Consider the following 19,293-nt stretch of genomic DNA (forward strand, 5'->3'; position numbering starts at 1 on the left):
CTTAATAAACTATTCATAAGGATCCTTGAAAAAAGTGGCATGTTGATTTAGAAAACCACATATTAACATTCTACTCATTTTAATCTGGTTCCCTTGAGTGTTACTGACATCATGTTTGACACCTCCAGTTTAGAGCAAAGACAATGCTTCCAAGAACACAATCTGGGAACTTCAATCAGAAATTTGGCTTGTTCTAGAGACATTTGTGAAAAAGGAACATGCTATTAAAAACCATGAATATAAAGCCAGAATTGTCAGTTGATAAATGTATCCATAAAATATTCCTTTAGGTTCAGGGTAAGTTAAGAGACATTTTCTTACCAGGGTAACATACCAAGAACCTACATAATTAACATCTAATAAGCACTGTGAGAACTAGGAATTGCAGCAACTAGTGATTAGATATGCTGCTAATAGGAGCCAAAAGGTCCAAATGATATGGGGTTGTGTATAAAGAGACATTTGGGTATGAATGAGAGAGATCTCAATAGAGCTGATTCATATCCTAGGCAACTGATGAGACTTGGGCACAGAATAGATTTTTACCAGCGTGGTATGAATTTCAAGTTGCTGAACATACCAGACTTCTGTGCTGTTACTCTCCAAGAGTGTCTCCATTCTGTGTTTTTGTTGGGCCTGACCCATTCTGATCATGAACTTTAAGGTCATGAGTTCTTTAAATTTCTGTTCTGGACAGTGTTTAGCACATTGTTGGCACTCTAACATTAAATAATTATAATAACCTCCCCATTTTGGGTACCTGGGTACCAGATAAATAAGATGAGCTGGGAGAAGATAAGAAAGGGAATATTTCCAGAGTTGGGGTTTACCGAATTTTAGAAGCCAGACAAAACAAATACGGGCAAGACTAAAGCAAGTCTCAGATTTTAAGGAAGAACAATGAAGGGAGAATGCTAGGCAGTGTGATGGAATAAAAATTCAGTACCGTATGATTAATATTTCTAAATTGGATTAGACAAATGATCCCAAAGTAATGGGAGGCATTTCAGTTCATTTTTTCTTTAATTTGGCATTTAATAGTATACTGTATACAGTTTCTGTGGCAATCATATACATTATTACATGATGGTCTTCTGCCATTGGTGTGGGGTGGAAGGGAAGAACAAAGATCTGTTATTCTCTCTCTCTGTCTCTCCAGAAAGCATCTCCTTCCTAACCAATCTATCAAAATCAGGTTTCTGCTTCTGAATTTTGACTTTTGTGTTTTATTTGGTCCTTGGTAATGAAAGGAGAGGCTGGCACAATAAGTTGTTTTCTTCTGTGTGTCTCTTTTATGATACACTCATTACAAAGAGCATGCATTTTAACGACACTTTTTTGTCAGAAACGGTTACCAGATGTAGTAATATGACAGGCTGCAAGGAATACATTCCAAGACAGAAAAGGGGGTGGAAGTGGGGAATTATAGGTGTTATAGTTTAAAAATAAAATCATTAAACACAAGAATACTGTTTTGCATTATTTGTATTTTTTTTACATTAAAAAAGTAGCCAATTTCGTTTCCAGAAGACTTTTAAAATGAGGCATAATTGTGGCATTACCTGAATATCAAATGATGCTCATATTTCTGAAAATAGCTTATCTTCAAACAGCTTTATAACTTAAAATCTTATTTCAGCATGGAGCCAGGCTGACTGTTTTAGGGCATGGGAATATAATTCAATTACAGATATAACAAAGTGACCAGTTCTTCCCAAATAAAAGTTCTAATAACTCATAGCTGTGCCCATCAAAGTGGGTCACAGACATTTTCAACTCTTCTGGAGTTAGTCCATGGCTGAGCATTAACAGTAGGTTAAGAGAAGACAAATATTTTTCTCCCAATTTCAGCTATAACATTCTTCCAATTGTGCAGGAGACAAGAAAGAAGCAGTAAAAGAAAAATCAATGCTTGCTTAATTCATCCAAAAGACATTTTAATCATAACAGGCAAACAATGGCAGCCCTCAGGCTGGAAATCTAGGCAACAGTTGTCCATGCTATTTTTTGGTGATATATCCATCATTACTTATATAGGAAAGAGTAGTGCCATGAGTGCTATTTTTTATACAGAGGAAAAACTGAGTCCATGAAATGTAAGTGTTTAAAAAAAAAAGAGAGAGAGAAAGGTACAACATTCAGATTAAATCCTTTTGTCCTTAGCAAAAGCTAAGGTATAAGTGGTAGTCTACAGAAGCTTACCTGATTCTGGATTTACCAAGAAACTTCCATATACCCTCTTCAATAACTAGAAAATAAAAAAATAACATAATGTCATCTCAAAGGTTACTTTTCAAAAATAATTTATTTGTAAAGTTCAATTCAACTCATTTATTAAGGGTCTATTATGTGCCAGGACCTGGGGAGACAAAGCTTGCTTTCTAGAAATTTAACAATCTGGTGTGAAGGGAGATGGGATAAGACAAGACATTTTTATTGAGGTAAGTACAGGAAATACACACACACACACACACACACACACACACACACACACACACGTACACACACACATTCTGGGTGTTATGAGTGGTATGAGAGATTTGAGGAAAAGAAATAATTTCAAAATGAGGGGGAAATCAAGTCATTATTCTTCCTGAAATAAAGGTCCATAATCTCACCCTCTAACTCTGTTTTATGGGCAGAGTAGGAGACACTTATTCAAGAATAACCAAGCAAGACAGATCTGAAACTGTCTTCTCAGAGTCTTGTCACCTACCCCTGTAGGACATTATCTCCCCTCTACATTGTCCACCTTTTCTCAAAGTCCTACCACATTATGCACAACTGTCCTCTAACCCTGAGTGTGAGAGCAGATTGTGTTACTTATCAGTTGACTAAGTCAATACTCTAACTTTAAGTAAATGCCAAGACAAAAACCAAGATCACCCTGACTGATTCCAGTAAGCAGCTTCTCATGTGTTCTTAAAAATTATGAAGTTGAAGTCAGTTTAAAAAAAGGAAGGGCAGGGGCAGCTAGCTGGCGCAGAGGACAGAGCACTGGCCCTGAAGTCAGGAGGACCTGAATTCAAATCAGGTCTCAGACCAAACACTTGACACTTACTAGCTGTGTGTGTGACCCTGGGCAAGTCACTTAATCCCAATTGCCTCGCCAAAATAAATAAATAAATAAAAAATAAAAAAAAAAAATAAAAGGCGTACATCAATTGGGGAATGGCTGAACAAGTTGTGGTACATGAATGTAATGGAATACTACTGTGCTATAAGAAATGATGAACAGGTTGATTTCAGAAACACCTGGAAAGTCTTGTATGGTCTGATGCTGAGTGAAATGAGCAGAACCAGGAGAACGTTGTACACAGTAAAAGCCACACTGTTCAATGACTAATATTGATAGACTTAACCCTTTTCAGCAATACAAGGATCTAAGACATCTCCAAAAGCCTCATGATGGAAAATGCTATCCACATCCAAAGAAAGAACTATGGAGTTTGAATGCAGATTGAAGCATACTATTTGCTATCCTTTTTTCTTCTGTTGTGTTTTGTTTCCTCTTTCTGGTGGTCCCTCCTATTGGTTCTAATTCTTACCTATAACATCACTAATATGAAAATATTATAGGAATATATATGTATAGCCGATATCAGATTGCACACCGTCTAGGGAGGGAGGGGGAAGAAATTTAAAACTCAAAAACTTATGGAAGTGATTGTTGATAATTCAAAATAAATTAGTTAAAAATGAAAATAAGAGGCACAGATAGCTGGATCCCAGCCATTATGGTTCCATCTGTGATAGCTTATATTCCCAACAAATCTAAAGAAACCAAAGGTTTGGGTTGAAGCTCTGCTACCCTAGGCAAATCATTTAACCTCCATGAACCTGTATGGTCATCTGTAAAATAAGGGGCTGTACTACGTGATCTCTTAGGTAGAATCAGGTGAGATTCTAGTTCTAACAATTTATAGTCAACATTCAGAGACAAGGTGAAAACATAGCTGAGATATATATTTAGGATTTTACTCTGGCTTGTCCTAGCACCATCTTTCCCCAGCACTTAGTTTTGATTTCCTCTCTTGGTGGACACTGACTGCTCTGAAGCTTGCAGATGGCCCCCAGTGATGTGGGGGAGGCTGTTCAACAAGTATTTATGGAGTGTCTACTAGGTAGCAACAGACTGTGCTAGTTATACTTTGGGTTACAGAGATACTTAGTATGACACAGTTCCTGCCGCTAAAGCTTCATTTGGAAGATATGTGGCTTTGATTAAATTTAATTAATGCTTTGAGGTACAGATTATTCAATTTAGAAAAGTCATTATTTGTGAGGACCCAGGAAATCTTTAACAAACACAAGAGCTTTCCTTCCAAACCCGCGGAAGACAACAAAGAAAAGAACATGGTATGTTAGAACTACACAGTTTTGGGTTGACTTTCCAGAACGATTACTATTCAGTTCCTTGCCCTTCAAGGATTGAAAGGTTTCCTCTAGTGGTCAGTAACTTAACCTTAAATGTAACAAAGGTCACTTCCTTAGGAGGTGCCAATCACTGCAGGTAGGTGAGGAAACAATGACCCTATTGATAGAAGAGTTAACAGAGGTTAGACACCAGGGGTTCAAAGATAATGCCTAAACAGTGAATCTGGTTGTTTTGTCCTGAGCTGGGTCTAGGTAGATATTTAAATAGCTGCTTTTTTTCCCTTTGACAACTTGCAACACTCTCCTTCCTAGATCCAGGGAACTACCTTCCCACTACCCTTAGATATCCAGTCTCACCCCACGCTAATCTCCCTGCTGGAGAGAAAGAGGGTTCTCTGCTGACATTGTCCATTTGCCTCCTGTCTCCACCTCAGTTTTATTAGCACAATGACCCTTGAGAGTCCCGTTTCTCACACATTTCCAAAAGGGGGGTGGGGTAAGGAGAAGGGGGGAAGGGGAATGGAAGAGCCAGAGGAAAAACGTAGCTTCCTGATGCTTGAACAAGTTAGCACCCAGTCTGACTCCATACCCTCCACCCCCATCTACGCTGCAGAGGGGATTAGGGCAGCAAGTGTTAATTGTGGGAACTGAGTAAAACCACACTGACTCTAGTCACACTGGGTCTAGTCCAACTTCTGTCTTGTGAGAATATTTCATTCTGTTGTGGAAATCAGGAGAAAACCTTATTGTTTTGTTTGAATTTAGCCGTGGGTGGCTAGGAAACTGAACTGCTTCTCTCCACTGCTTAGAAACCCTTAACTAAGGACCTAGGTTATGCTGACCAGGTCCAAAGACTGATGCAAGTTTTCTCACAATTGTACGTCTCAAGCAACCCATATATCTTACCTGAAAACTGGCCCTGTACTGATCAGTTACTGTAAATAATAATCAAAACAGACAGTTGTAGGGAATGGAACACTTTTTTTTCTGATTTCAAGGAACTGTACCTGTTTGCTCTCCCCTTCCCAACTTGGAAAGTCCCTTATCTTTCCTACAATTTGAAATCAGATTACCTAATATTGCAGCGTTTCTTTTAATTAATCGCCTTATTTGCTCAAATGTTTTTAACGACAAAAGTCTGTCTCCCCTTATATTCAAGGTCCAGCACTAAATTGAGGAAGGAGCCTGGTCCTGATTTGTTGGGCAACTGGCATTCACTGCTTAATAAACTGATATACTCAGAAGATCGAACTTGGTTTTCCTCAGTCATTTCACTGTTTACCCATCACACAGTAAGAGGCTAGTGACTTCTCCAAGCTGTCATCGGAGGCCTGGCCCCTCCCTCTTGCCTCTTTCTGACCATGTGCAGTTGAAAGCCTTGATGTTTTTTAAGCAGAGTAAGCAGAAGACTCCTTTCACTCTTGTGTCTGAGAGCTAGAATGGAGGGACGGGGGAAAAGAGGCAAAGGAGAGAAGTAAAGCAGCTACAGTTGTCTCTCACAATTGGCAATGTTAGGAGCATAGGACCCCTGCAAATGTGAAAAACTACAAATAATTCTAGGTTCCACCCCAAACCGTTATTTTGAATAATTCTGATGTTTATTTACCACACAAAACAAGTAAAACAACACACTGTATTCATAAAAAAGCTGGAGTTTCAATGTTATAGAGGTTAGTATCTCGCACACTATGCAAAGTTTTCGCAGCCATCATTGTAGCTGTATATAGCAACTGCTTCATGAATTTCCTTCTCCAAGGAAAGGGCTCAAAATACAAAGATCGCTGCTGGGAGAACAATCATGTGCCTCAGTCTGGGATGGTAGAGAGATGAAGAGTAATGAGGTGTTCCCAAAAGAGAGTGGATAGCCTACAGTTCTTTAATGCTCTGAAACTTTTAACAAAATTTAACTGTTCATAATAAATTTATGTGTGTATACTTACAGCAGTAAATGATAAAACAGATTAAAAATATATGGTATTTATGACTTACTAAATTTTTTTTTACATATGTGTGTCCCTGTAAATCTCCAAAAATTTCCACTTAGTTATTGATGGTCTACCAAAACCACGATTGTGAAACTTGTCAATATGAAACCCGCAAATACTGAGGGATGACTACATATAGAGATGGAAGATGCGTCAGTAATGAAGTTGTCAAGGATATAACAACCTTTTCAGTATTCTCTGGTCTTTACAAAGAAATAACATTTTGCATTTACAATGTAATTCATTATACTATACAGACACAACATATTTAACCCTAATCATTGCCTCATGGGTAGATAATGTGAAGTAATTACTCTTTTTCTAATGGGCCAAATTAAAGCAGAGGCAGCAAAAGTCAGTGACAGACTCAGGCTGGGAGGCTAGATATATATCCTAATCTCACTATAACCACAAAAAATAACTTGTTTAGGTTCATGTAAATGTCCTCTCCTTTCTAATGACCAGGCAAACAGCTAACTGGTACTTGAGGGCCTCTGTAAAAGCAATCCACTAAGAAATCCAGAGATCAATTTAGCGATCATATGGCCTTCTCTGTGACTCGTAGCTAAATGAGACATTCAGTGTATCTTTGTATTCCCCAGTTCCTAGCACAGTGCCCCTAGCACCTGTCAGCCATTTAATAAACACTTGTTGCACTGCATCTCTATTCTTTATGTGTTACAGAAGAGGAAGTGAACTGAGAGCCTTAAGGTCATAGACTTCTAAGTGGTACAGAGGGAGCTGACCATAAAATCCTCAGACCTTAAAGTGTTTGAAAAATAAGCCCTATGTATACCCAGAGGATCAAGAGAAGCTGACAAATTATAATTTGGTCCTCTAAGTACTCTTTATACTTCTCTCACTTCCTGAAGAATGTGAGAAAAAGGTGAATGAGCAGTAGGCAAAAACTGAATCTCAAGATTTAGCTACGTTCCACAAAGATCTAACAGGTATTCAAGACCAGTTCATACTGTATCTAACCACTTTGTCATCACCCCTTTCCTCCCACCTCAGCAAACCCACTGCCTCCTCAACATGACTCCAGAAACGCACTTTCGCCATGATTCACTTTTCAACTTGCACCCCCTCTTCCAATGTGACATCAGGAGGCTGCCTGTCACTGTCACATCTTTCCCCCATCAGCGGGAGATGCCTTCTGTTCTGAAGAAGCCTGCTAAATCCTCAGACATGGAACACACTGCTTCTCATTATCACACTCTGGTCACTGTTTAACCAACTCAGGGAGTGATTCGTTGCTGACGAGGCTCCGAGCCTGCGAACGTTCCTCACTCCACCCAAGCAGTGGGTGCTTGTTCTTTGACCCTGGCAGTTAAACTGAGCAACCTGCTCTCACGTCTCTTTCTCCCAGGATCATGGAGCAGGAGAGGAGCCTGAAGAACCTGAACTCAGTAATTTTCCCCTTTCTTCATCAAGACTTTTAAAGAGACGGTTTTCTATGCTGGGGAAAATTATTACACAAGGTTTATCAGCTGCCTGATGCATTTACTAACTCTGCCAGTAAAACCCCTTCTTCTTAGAACATCAGCTCATTTCTTTTTTGCTGCACTCAGGGGAGAGGACGTTGACTGGAACTTTCCTATGACAAACCTGCACTTGAAAGACTGTGTTTGAGTGTCAGTTCCCCCTTTCCCCATCTCTTTTCTCGGTAAAAGAAACTTTACTCTGTAAACATTTTTTTCCTCTTGAACTTCTCATGATAGAGCAAATCATGACCGCCAAGGGAAGTGACCATCTTTACTTTGCTGAAGCTTCAAACTTGAAGAAAAACATTTAGACAAATCCTGGTCTGTTAAAAGCTATTTAGAAATTATAAAATATCATTGAACTCCTTTTGGTGATCCTTTTAAGCAGTTCAATAATTGTTTTCCCTTATCTTGAAAGAAAATGAATGGAAATCGCTACGTCTTCCTTCAATACTGCAAGGACTCAGTTTGCTAAAACTAGGTTATTTGAAAACTAATTCAGGAACTGAGTCATACTTCCTGCTTTAAAACCCAACCACAGCATGCATACAGTAATGTAAAAGCATTTTCTTTCTTCCATAAATGGCCCTCCCCAGAGCAAATATAGTTCAACAGGAACTAAACCTGTCACTGTAGAGATCAGCCAACAGCCAATGAACGGAGTACAGCAGTTAAGGGTTTCATAATGCCTCGACACCCCATCTTACTTCCTCTAAGACAGCTAAAGTCAGAAAGGAGTCCAGGCGCAAAGAACACTCAGTTTGCAAAACCAAAAAGAAAGGGGCTTTTCTTCTAACTTCTAGAATGGGGAACTAAGCCTACAACTTTTTTTTTTTTTTAAATCTGGTAGAGAAGCTCTATTTTGTATAGTATCCCTAGTCAGAATGGTTCTAACAACTAATAAGCCTATAAAAAAACCAAATGCATAATCAAACACATCTTGCCCTAGCTATTCTTTCTTCTAATGGTCAAGAAATATAGACAATGCTCATCTTCAAAGAAGTCAGTACATCATTCAGTCTTTAGTCAATCTATTCTGCTTAGAGACCATCAAATTCTTCAGTTTTGGAGGGGGCGGGTCATTTAAAAAAACAAATGTAACACTTCACTGTGAGATAAAGAGTTTGATAGTCACTGGTTAGGTAAGGAAAACAGTTCAGACGGGCCTCTGCTAGGTGTGGCACATTGAAGAAGGTGGACCAGATTTAGCTTATACTGCTCAGTGGGAAGCAGCCAATGAAAGACAAGGTGGAACACAAAAGAGTCACAAGGAAATAGCCTGGCACTCACCTCATCAGCTCCATGTGCTTGCAGTTCCTTGTAGAATTTCAAAGAAATACTGACCATCACTTTTGTTTTGTCTCCATTGGGATTTGAAATATGATAAAGGACTCCATCAAAGTCTATGGGAAAAGCACAGGGTGAGGATGTTTAGTGGGCCAGGGGGCATATTACTCAGCACATTCTCCTGGAAAGCTCTGTGATCATTAGCTTATCCTTATGCTCTCTTAAAGACAGTCAGTATGAAATGAAACAAAAAATGAAAACTGGAGTAAAACATAACATTTTATTTTTATGTGGAAGTCAGAGGCAATACTACGATTAGAAGTTCTAAGTACTGGCTTCCCTAATCTTATCTAAACCCACTAAACTATTCTTATATCAGTCACACCTTGTTACTTGGTAGAAATGATTTTAAGCCCTCATTTGCCATAAAGAACACAGACAAAAAAGCCTTTTCAAGCTCTCTAATCCTGGCAGCCTTCCTTCTTCCTGGCCACTTCCAGGCTACTTTGCTTAGTTTTAATGTATTTACCTTTTCACCCGATGGTTCATTGTATTTTGGTTTATAGACTGCATGGTACAACTACACTGTGTGGTTCATAAAACAAGACTGAACAACCTAGTTTTGTGAACCACACATATATCCTAGTTACTTTTACAAAGGTGCAACAAGATTCATAAAGAGGCAAGCAAGGTACTGCCAAAGCCAGTCAACTGATGATTTATCTTGTTAGAAACAGAATGTACTTTATATTTAAAACTCAGTAGCCATCATCTCCCAAAATTTCCCCTACAGCGACAAAAAAAGTATCTCAGTTTTCATGGGCAGGTATAACATTTTTGGATACAGCTTTAAAAACAAAAAAAGGGAAAGATTTCTAATTAGATCAGGGCACTTAGGTGAATAAGGAAATTCACAACACAAATAAAGGTAGGAAATAAAAGTGTAAATATAATTCACAGATAACCAAATTTATAGGTGGTAAAGAAAGGAGAAATCCATCTGTTTTAATGAACCAGTAGATCTTATCTGTGCAAGTCAATACAGTGTAAAGCAAACATGAGAACTACTTGGAGACAATGGGATCATCAATCCTAATTTACAGGATATTTAGGTGAGGGAAGCATTAGCAAAGACTGACAGAACAAAAAAAGTCTTCAGTTACTGTCAGGTAACCTTTTATTTGTGAATTTTTAGTGAAGATATCCCATTCCCTGGCTTTGTACAACATTTTCTGGGATGACAAAACCCAGAGAGAGGTTTAGTTTGCATCACAGAATGAAGCCTACTCTGCCAAGATAGGTAGTTGGAAAGGACCTTAAAGATGATCGAGGTTAACCTCTTTATTTCACTGATGAAAAATCAAAGGTGAAAAGTGACTTGCTCAAGTCTGCACAGTATGTTCAGTAAAGATTGGAGTAATTTTCCTGTCTTCTGTGCTTCTTCCAGTATGCTGTGCTATTTGATGTTAACACCTTAAATTTTCACCTAAAAATTTCTTCTGACTGTTGGTGAATATAGGCTGATTGCTGGTGAACATATTAAGACTTTTAGTATATGTTTTACAAATGGTTCTGTTTTATATTTGTCTTCCATTTTCCCATAATACAATTGAAGTTATAAAACTTACCTGCAAATGTTACTTCTACTGCTTCTGGTTTGTTTCTGTAAAACAGATAGAAATTTCCCAGGTCAATTAATAAAATCATCTTGCAGTTCACCTTCAATAAGACTGGGAAAAGAATCTGGTTTTCCTCAACCTCTAAAATGAGCTTCTGAAAAAGCCAGTTACATGAACCATTCTTCAACTTATTACTGATCCTACTGCACAGCTACTGAATCAAGCCCTCTCAGTCTCTGTACATGGTCAGTGCTTGAGGTGGGGAAAAAAAGAAGCATGATTACTTCAGGGTCATCTCAAATATTGGCTGCTACTATTATGTTCCTTACTTGGCTGACACTGTACTTCTGTTCTTAGTTTAGTATCTGAGAGCAGGATAGAGGTGCTGACAATTTGAAAAACAAAAAATAACACAACAAAATTCTTGGTTGCTTTTCTAATCCCACCTGTGACGCAGGAAGTATATTCTAACAGGCAGTAAGATAACTCTACAGGCACCATTCCAGGATGATTTAAATTTTATTTCAAAACAAAACAGCAAGGGGATTTATTTCAGGCTACAGGATCCCATTTCACCACACTTTAAAATGACCATTTCACTCCTCTTTGACAAATCATATCCTTCTCTTCAGATTTGCCCCAAAGTCCCTACCTGCACAAAGTCGTCCCAGACTATCTCTACTTCAGTTATCTAGTAATCCACACAGAACTTGAACAGTTTGCTCCCAAAACACATGCTACGCTTTGCATTCATACTTCTATGTTCATATGCTTTAAAAGTCCTTCCTCCCTTTGCCTGACAAATTCTTAACCATCCTTTAAAGCTCAACATAAACAACACCTCTTCTGATCTGAGTCCTCCCTCCAAAGCTAACAGCCTTTGTTTTCATAGTATTGCACAGTACTGTGCATTATAGCTATCTAGCTTTGTGTCTTATGGCCCCCTACTAGACTTAGACTGTAAGGTCCCTGAGGGCAAGAACTACAGTCTTGTTTGTGCTCTGTTTTCTCCCCACACTTAGCACCGTGCTCTTATACACCGCAGGTGCTTAGTTTTCTATTGTGGGATAAATAAGGTGGTATCTTCTAAGACACTGGTCTAAAGAAACTAGTCTAAAAGTCAGTATTTTATAAAATTTGGCACCAATGTCACTGCTGATTGATTGGATGATCACAGACAGATAAGTCATTTAACATCTGAGTCTTAGTTTTTCCATCTACAAAAAGGGTATAACAAGAGCTTCCTTATCTCATTCACGTTATTACTGAGGACAAAGTGTGAATGAATATGAAGGGACTGATATGTATATGTAGAGTCTATATCAGATTGCCCTCTTGGGGAGAGAGAGGGAGAAAAATTTAAAACTCAAAAGCTTAATGAAGTGATTGTTGATAAATCAAAATAAATTAATAAAAAATTAAAAAAAATCTTTTGGGACACCCTGTATAAACATAAATATTAAGTTCTCTGTTTTGTCTAAGCAAAAGAATAGCAGATATTACTGAATCTTTCTATTTTCTCTGTAGTACTCTGTACACAGCAGGCATTTGATAAATACTGGCTCATCAGTTAGAAAGCCTATCACATCTCCCAGTTATAAATAACTGATGATCATTCAACACAATAGCTTAACAGAAAAGCTATTAAGAATGACTGAACTCTTCTTTCTCCTGTAAGTATAATGATAGGACACAGATGAGAACATACTAGTCAGCCTTCTCAACTTCTGCAATCAAACTGGTTCCACCTTACTTTCCAAACTGGCAACATGGCCAGGAGAGAAGAAATCCAGGTTCTCACTCTTAGTTCTTCATTCTAATTTGCTCAAGATCACACAATTAACTTGATAACCTCTTTTGTATTACAGCTGTTTCTCCTGTGAAATGGACTAATATTTAGTTGCCTTCCAGGACTACAGGGGAATAACAGAAAAAAAAGTGGTTTATAATTCTTAAAGGAAACTGGATCCTACTAAACCAACATTAAATGCTCACTTAGGCCTCTTCCAGTTCTAAATCTTATGATTCTATATGACAGACATACACTGAAAAGGTAAAATGTATTAACTGTACACAAAGCTACACTGTATTTATAGTTTTTTCTAGGGTCCTAAGAAGGAAGGCACTAGGTAGGATCTACAGCACATATTTAGCAGAACCTGATTGAGATTTCTTTTAGAAGAAATAGAGATGAAATGAGAGAGTCAATATAGTTGCCACCTTCTTCAAGAAGAATAACAAATAAAAAAGATGAATAATAAAGATAGCTAGCTGCTTAAGAAGTTGAAACTTGATTTGTGGCAGAGGTAAGCTGTGCCTGTGTGATGAGTAGTGTTGCCTGGTTCAGCACAGGGACAGGCTGCAGACACCTAACCATATGGCCTCAGAAGAAGCACAGGGATTTAGTAACTGAATTAATTTCCTTTCTTTACCACCAAACGTGAAACATCAGGGATAAGCACTGGTGCAGGAAAATGGCACTAGATTTAGAGTCAGAGAACCTGGGTTTGACTCCCAGCTCTACCACTTACGGTGTGACCTTGGATAAGTCATTTAACTAACCTTCCTAGGACCGGGTTTTCTGTAAAATGAATTTAGACTAGATGACTTCCGAAGTCCCTTTCAGTTCTAAATCTATAGTTATAGCGCTAATCCTAGAACAGAACTCTGAAAAATTTCTCTGGACTACAGGATTCCAGAAGCACATTTCCCAATGGCAGAAAATGCTGTGATTTATGCTAAGTGGTTTGTGCCTGACTACAGAATATTTGTCAAATCACTGTCATTAATATTTTAGTTGACTATTTAAGGCTGCATAAAAGGGGAACAAGGAGAGGCTAAGGAGAATGACATAAAAAAAGGATCTAAATGAAAAAAAATTTCAAGATCTTAGGAGTCAAAGTGGCATGTTCAATCACCAAAGAAGTTTCATAAGGAGTCACCTTGGGAGCTACAGACTTAATAACTGTATCCCAAAGGAAATTATTGTAACTTAAGGCAATCTCTCATTTTTTAAATATAATTTCTCAATCCTAAAACAGGGTGCTTGTAGCTTTTGATTTACCATCATGGACACAGGCTGATGGAAGGAGATAAGGGGGACAAAAGTTAAAGCCCAATCTAACTCCTGCCCAAAGTTTCTGGATCTTGAAACTATGGCAGGAGCTTATGAGACTACCCCACAAAATCAAGAATTGGTCAGTGGCACAAAAATGATGAAAATGGAGACTCATTTCATATCAGATTATCTGATGACTAAAATATATCACTCAATAGGAAAGGTTCTCATGTGACACCAGTTGTTCAATTAATTCAAAAGAGCTTCCTGAACTATTATGAAAACCTCTTACAAAGAAGAGTTCACCCTCTTTCCTATGGTTCTGATCTTCCTATGTATTACTGATCTGTCAATGACCCTGGCAATTAAATTCAGAGGATAATATACTGAAAGTTGAAAGGCTTTTGTAAGTCATCTTGTTTAATGCCCTCATTCTACAATTAAGGTCACAGAGTTAGTTAAAATACATAGTAAAGGCAGAAACCTAGACCCCTGGATGCCAGATGCAATATTCTGACCACTACAATGCAGTGTACTACCAAAAGAACTAACAACTTAGCCCATCTTTTAGGGGTCATGGAGATATGTTATCCCTAAATGCTGGTCCATTTGAAAATGTACAGTATCAGTATGGATATACCTCTCCTTTGTTTTGCCTTCCTTCTGTAGTAAAATAAGGCTGTTCTCACTTTAAAGGTTTCTGATCATTCCCTGGTTTCCAAGATGATTGTACCCTGCACGTAGGTAGGTCCTGTAGGCCTTCAGTAAATAGTGTGGAACCAAATTTTTAAGTGCCAAGAACCAGACACCTCCCAAAGCAGCACCACACCCAATGATGAACCACACCCACACCCCAAAACTGCCAAAATTCAGGGCAGAGTCACAGAAAATCAGTGAGGAGATAAGATTTCTCAAGAGGAAGAAGCTAGACTATATGATCCGTGAGGCCCCAGGAACCTAGAATTAGGTTAGGACGTTAGTCCAACCTTCATATTTTGGGGATTATGAAACTAAGGCCCAAGGAGGTTGAGTGATATTTCCAAGGTCACAGGGAGGGGCAGAGTCAGGAAATGAACTCAGGTTCTCTTATTCCAAATCCACTGGTCTTTCCATGGCACTACCCTGCCTCTAATTTCAAGCTTCTGTGAAATGGGAATAATTTCACTTGGCTCTATCTGGGGTGAGGTTAGGGTAGATGAACTTGAAGATCAATTAGATTATTTTCTCTCAAATATACCTAAGTCACTCTTTATCCTTAAGTATCCCAATCACTCTAGACCAGACTGCTCCTCAGAGGACATCTGTAGTGTGTTGCAGAATCTATTCTTTGTTCAAATTTGTCTTTCCACAGCACCTGTCCACCTCAACTGGCACTGCTATTTGCTGAGTTCCCAAGCAACTTTGTTCCCCTCACATAACCATAGCTCCCCCAAATATACACAGGATAGGGTACGGGGCCAACGTAAACTCAACAGCCACCCTAGCCATCTTCATCTAACAACACTTCCTATAGTTTTGGATTCAAAGTTCGGACAAGTTGAAAGCCAGACTTTTTAGTCTAATAAGATTCTTATGGTGTATACAGTGATGAACAGACAAATTATTTGCTGTGTAACCTCTGCTTGAATTGGAAGCCCTTTCCTCAAGCAAAGGTTGCTCTCCAAAGGTAGGGCAGTGATGCTGATAGGATGTGAAGATGTGACCTGACAAATACCATTTATCCAACATCCAGAAGAGTAGAGGGAAAGGCAATGAAAAAAATCCACGCTAATTTTCATGGATATTCATGATAATTTGGCTATTTCTAGTCTATCATGTCATTTTAGTTTGAAGGCTATCAAGAAGATGTCAACTTATAGATAAGTGTGTTATTTAGAGAAGAAACTTGGTTGCCTCTAATATGCCAATACCCACAAAAATAATAGTAAATAATGAAAGGCAAATTGCTTGGAGTAAATGTTAAGCTTTATTTGCATGGCCTCCAAATTAAAGTTTCCACTGTTCAAATGTGTTCATTTAAACTGTTTAGATAACAGTGCTCTAAGGGGAATTCTGACATTTTTTGAGATATCACTATAATAAGCACTGGGTTACCAGATCATTGGGGAAAAAAAATCATTCACAAAAAGAGAAAATTAGGATAGTTGAATTTTGAATAAGAATTCCAGGGAGTTCTTCTGGTGTTTCTTGTATTTAAATAATCTGAACACAAGATTCACACTTTGGAAAGGACTATGAATGGGGAGTTCTACTTAACAGTAAGAAGAATCCCAATCTGTAGTTTCCTAGGTGTCTTTCTTGGACCTTGCATCCCAAGAGACATCCTTCCAAAGTCTCGTAATTTTGGCTAAGAGCTCTTTACCCACAACACATCTCTCTTCTGTCCTGCCTGTGGTTGAAAGCACTGCTAGAACATGGTAATCACAGGCGTCTATCTTTGCTGGAAGTTCTGGTAAGCCCTAAATCAGGGTAACCACTCCATTAGTATGTCTGAGGACATCTACTTGGGAGGCACTGCCTTTGCAATCTCAGAGAACCAATATCCAGTGAGGCCTAAGAATACACTTCTTTTTTATGCAGATGGGATTTTTTCGCCATTTCCACTAAACTTTTCAGCAGAATCCTACCAGTTTTCATCCTGGCTAGTTTCCACAGCCCTCTTGTCCCAAGTCATATCACTCAAAAAAAGCTAACTCATGTTTTGCTACACCTCATCTTTGTGATCAATTCTGAACTATCTACTTAATGTATCTACTTAATGTATTCCCAATTAGTTTTGGTCCCTCTGAAACAACCACCTGCTATTTGTAGCAGTAGTTTTAAGAGAAAAATAAAAAGCTAAAGTCTGAATAATGGGATGGTTCAGTCATAAATTAAAACATAATTAGAAGTAAATGCATTCCTTCACCGCAAGACATGCCTATGCTTGAAAACACACACACACACATTTATCACACAGATCTACACATAACCAACCTGCCTCAGCTTCAGGCCTGTCAAGACTTGATGGCACTAAAATCAGCTGTAAAAATGCAGAAGTTAATTCAACTTCCTCCTAAATGCTAGCCTGCTCAAGGTACAATAAAGTCACCCAAATAAGAACTGGAGGTTATTCACTTCAACTTTTAAAATGCAAAAGCAGCTTAGAGGGAAAACTAAAGGCATGAAAATAACCACCTGAAAAGTAAACTGTAAAATTCCCTCCAGAAGCACATATATTCCTTTCATGTAACCCTTCAACAACAACAAAAATGCTTTGTTTTATAATGATAAAATATATGGGCCCACTGTACAGAGTGTACTGGACTGAAATAATGGGTTAAAAATACTTCTTTTCACTGCTTCTTGGATTAGCTTATTTTAAACTGCTTAATACTTCCCCCACTGCATTACTTCTGTGAATTTCAAAGCAGTGACATTTTTAGTTCTCAAGTCAGTAAGGGGGTTCTTTATTCATTTCTTTCTCTATAAAACAGAGACAACGAGCCCCACAGCTGTGGAAACAGGTCCACAAAGATAGACTGCTACAGGCCACACAGAATTAGAGCCCAATTCCCTGGCCATATGCTCTAAATATTAAAAAAGCAACCTGATTTTTTTGGGGGGGGGGAGAGAGGAAGGAGGGTTATGGAGAATTTTCTGCCATCTGCAGCTTCTCAGGCTGGTCACAAATGCTTGCCTTGGAAAAATTTAATTCAACCCATGTTTATTAGATGCCTGCCATGTGCAGAACAGTGAAGATGCCTGCAGGATAATCACAGGGTCAACCCAAAGCCCAGCTTTAAAAGGTCCAAAGAGAAGGAATGTCATTTAGTAACTTGACCAAGAGTGGAGAAGAATGTAAGCCAGTTAGGACTAGAGCCTTACAGGCACCGGGGTGTAGTAGACTTTAAGAATTTAAAGGATAAATCACAAGAGGAAGGCCATTGGGTGGGGAAAGGAGAAACTCAGGCGAGAGATAAGGGTGTGTGTGTGTGTGTGCGCGCGTGTGCGTGTGAGTGTGAGAGTGTGTGTGTGTAGGTAGCAGCAGATTTGCCTTAAAAAAGAGAAGACGGTGGTCCACGGCTCTCCTGCTTTGCCCGGGGCAGAGGAGAGCCAGAGAGATCCCATCTTCTCAGCTGGAGGTCTGACCTGGGAGAGGGAACGGGGGAGGACACCCACACTTCCTCTCCGCCCTGCGCAGGGGAGCGCCAGAGGTCCCCCGGGTCCTTCCGCATCCCATCCCCCAGAACGATGACTGGGTGGCTGCTCCCCCGACTCCCTCCGCCCACCCCGGCTCTGACCCCCATCCCCCTTCCCCACCGCGCCCAGTGGTCCTCCGCCCCACTCCCTGCGGGCTTCCTGACCCCGGTGCCCGGGGGAGGGGGTGGGGGCTTGGAGGGAGGAAGCGGGGTCAGTCCGTGCGCCCCGGCCCCGGCGCGCTCACCCACCCGGCGGCCGCGTTCTCGAACTTGAGCGCGAGCGTCTCCTCGATGATGCGGTTGTTCACCTCCAGCAGGATCATGGCGGCGGCGGCTGCGGGGGCTGCCCCGGGCCGGGGAAGGAGAGAGGGCGGGTGAGGGGGGGGAAGGAGGGAGCCGCGAGGCTGCCCCCCGGCCGGGGCGGGGAGGTGGGGAGAGGGAGCGGGGTGAGGGGGGAGGGGGCAGGGCGCACGCCTCCACACACGCGCAGCGGCTCGAGCCCTCCTCCCCTGCCCTCCCGCCTCGGCGACCTGGCCGCCCGGACCTGGCCTACACCCGCTCGCCGAGCAGCCGCCGCTGCCGCTATCGCCGTCTCACCGAGCGCCCCCGGTCCCCGCCCAGCCCCGGCTCTAGCCGGCCACTTCCGCTCTCACACCCACTTCCGCTCGCCGCCGCGGCGCGCGGCCCCGTGGCGCCATTTCCGCTCCTCTTCCCCCCGCCCCTCTCCCTCTCAGCCTCCGTGAGCGGGCGGGTGCACGCACCGGCGGCCCGGGCCGGCTGGTCTCCGCCCCGCTACGCCTAAGCTTGGCGCGCGCGGGCCACGCCCGCCAGCACCACCCACGGCGCCCTGCTCGGAGGCGCGTACGCACGCCCGCACGTACGCACGCCTCCGCTTTCCCATCGTGCCTCGGGGCCGCCCCCGCCCTTCCAACTGTCATTGCGGAGCGCCGCCTCCCGCGGTAGCTGCCGTCTGCTTTCACCTGCCTTCCTCCGGGGCAGCTGCTACGCGCCTGCCCGGGGAACTAGCCTTGGACCTCGGCTGGCCGTGGGCTTCCCCTCCGGCTAGGCCGCCGGGTGGCCAGTATTCCGAGCCCCCAGCCTTGAGGCAGGAAGAAAGGCCCGAGTTCAAATCCTGGCTGACCCTGGGCAGGCCGCCCCCTGCCTCTGTTTCCCCAGTCTGTAAAATGGGGTTAATAACAACCCCTACCTCCCGGGGCCGTTGTCAACATCAAATGAGACATCGTCTCAGAAACTAGACGTTTACTAGCAGTGTGACCTTGGGCAAGTCACTTAACCCCATTG

The 19,293-nt window shown here is 41.0% G+C and overlaps 1 protein-coding gene across 1 annotated transcript in view; it reads right to left on the bottom strand.

The window, feature by feature from the left end:
* Positions 1 to 18,375, bottom strand: part of ARPC2 (actin related protein 2/3 complex subunit 2) — a 40,380-nt gene extending 22,005 nt beyond the window's left edge. Inside the window, exons 1-4 of the mRNA XM_027873493.1 lie at positions 18,241 to 18,375; positions 10,762 to 10,796; positions 9,137 to 9,249; positions 2,203 to 2,248 (exon numbers count right to left, since the gene is read on the bottom strand). Of these exons, the coding sequence (XP_027729294.1) occupies positions 2,203 to 2,248; positions 9,137 to 9,249; positions 10,762 to 10,796; positions 18,241 to 18,314 (268 nt within the window). The 5' untranslated portion in view covers positions 18,315 to 18,375. The remainder of the gene's footprint in view (positions 1 to 2,202; positions 2,249 to 9,136; positions 9,250 to 10,761; positions 10,797 to 18,240) is intronic.
* Positions 18,376 to 19,293: the final 918 nt, after the last annotated feature.

The sequence above is a fragment of the Vombatus ursinus genome, unplaced genomic scaffold, assembly GCF_900497805.2.
Source record: "Vombatus ursinus unplaced genomic scaffold, bare-nosed wombat genome assembly UNPS02014802.1, whole genome shotgun sequence".
NCBI lineage: Eukaryota > Metazoa > Chordata > Mammalia > Diprotodontia > Vombatidae > Vombatus > Vombatus ursinus.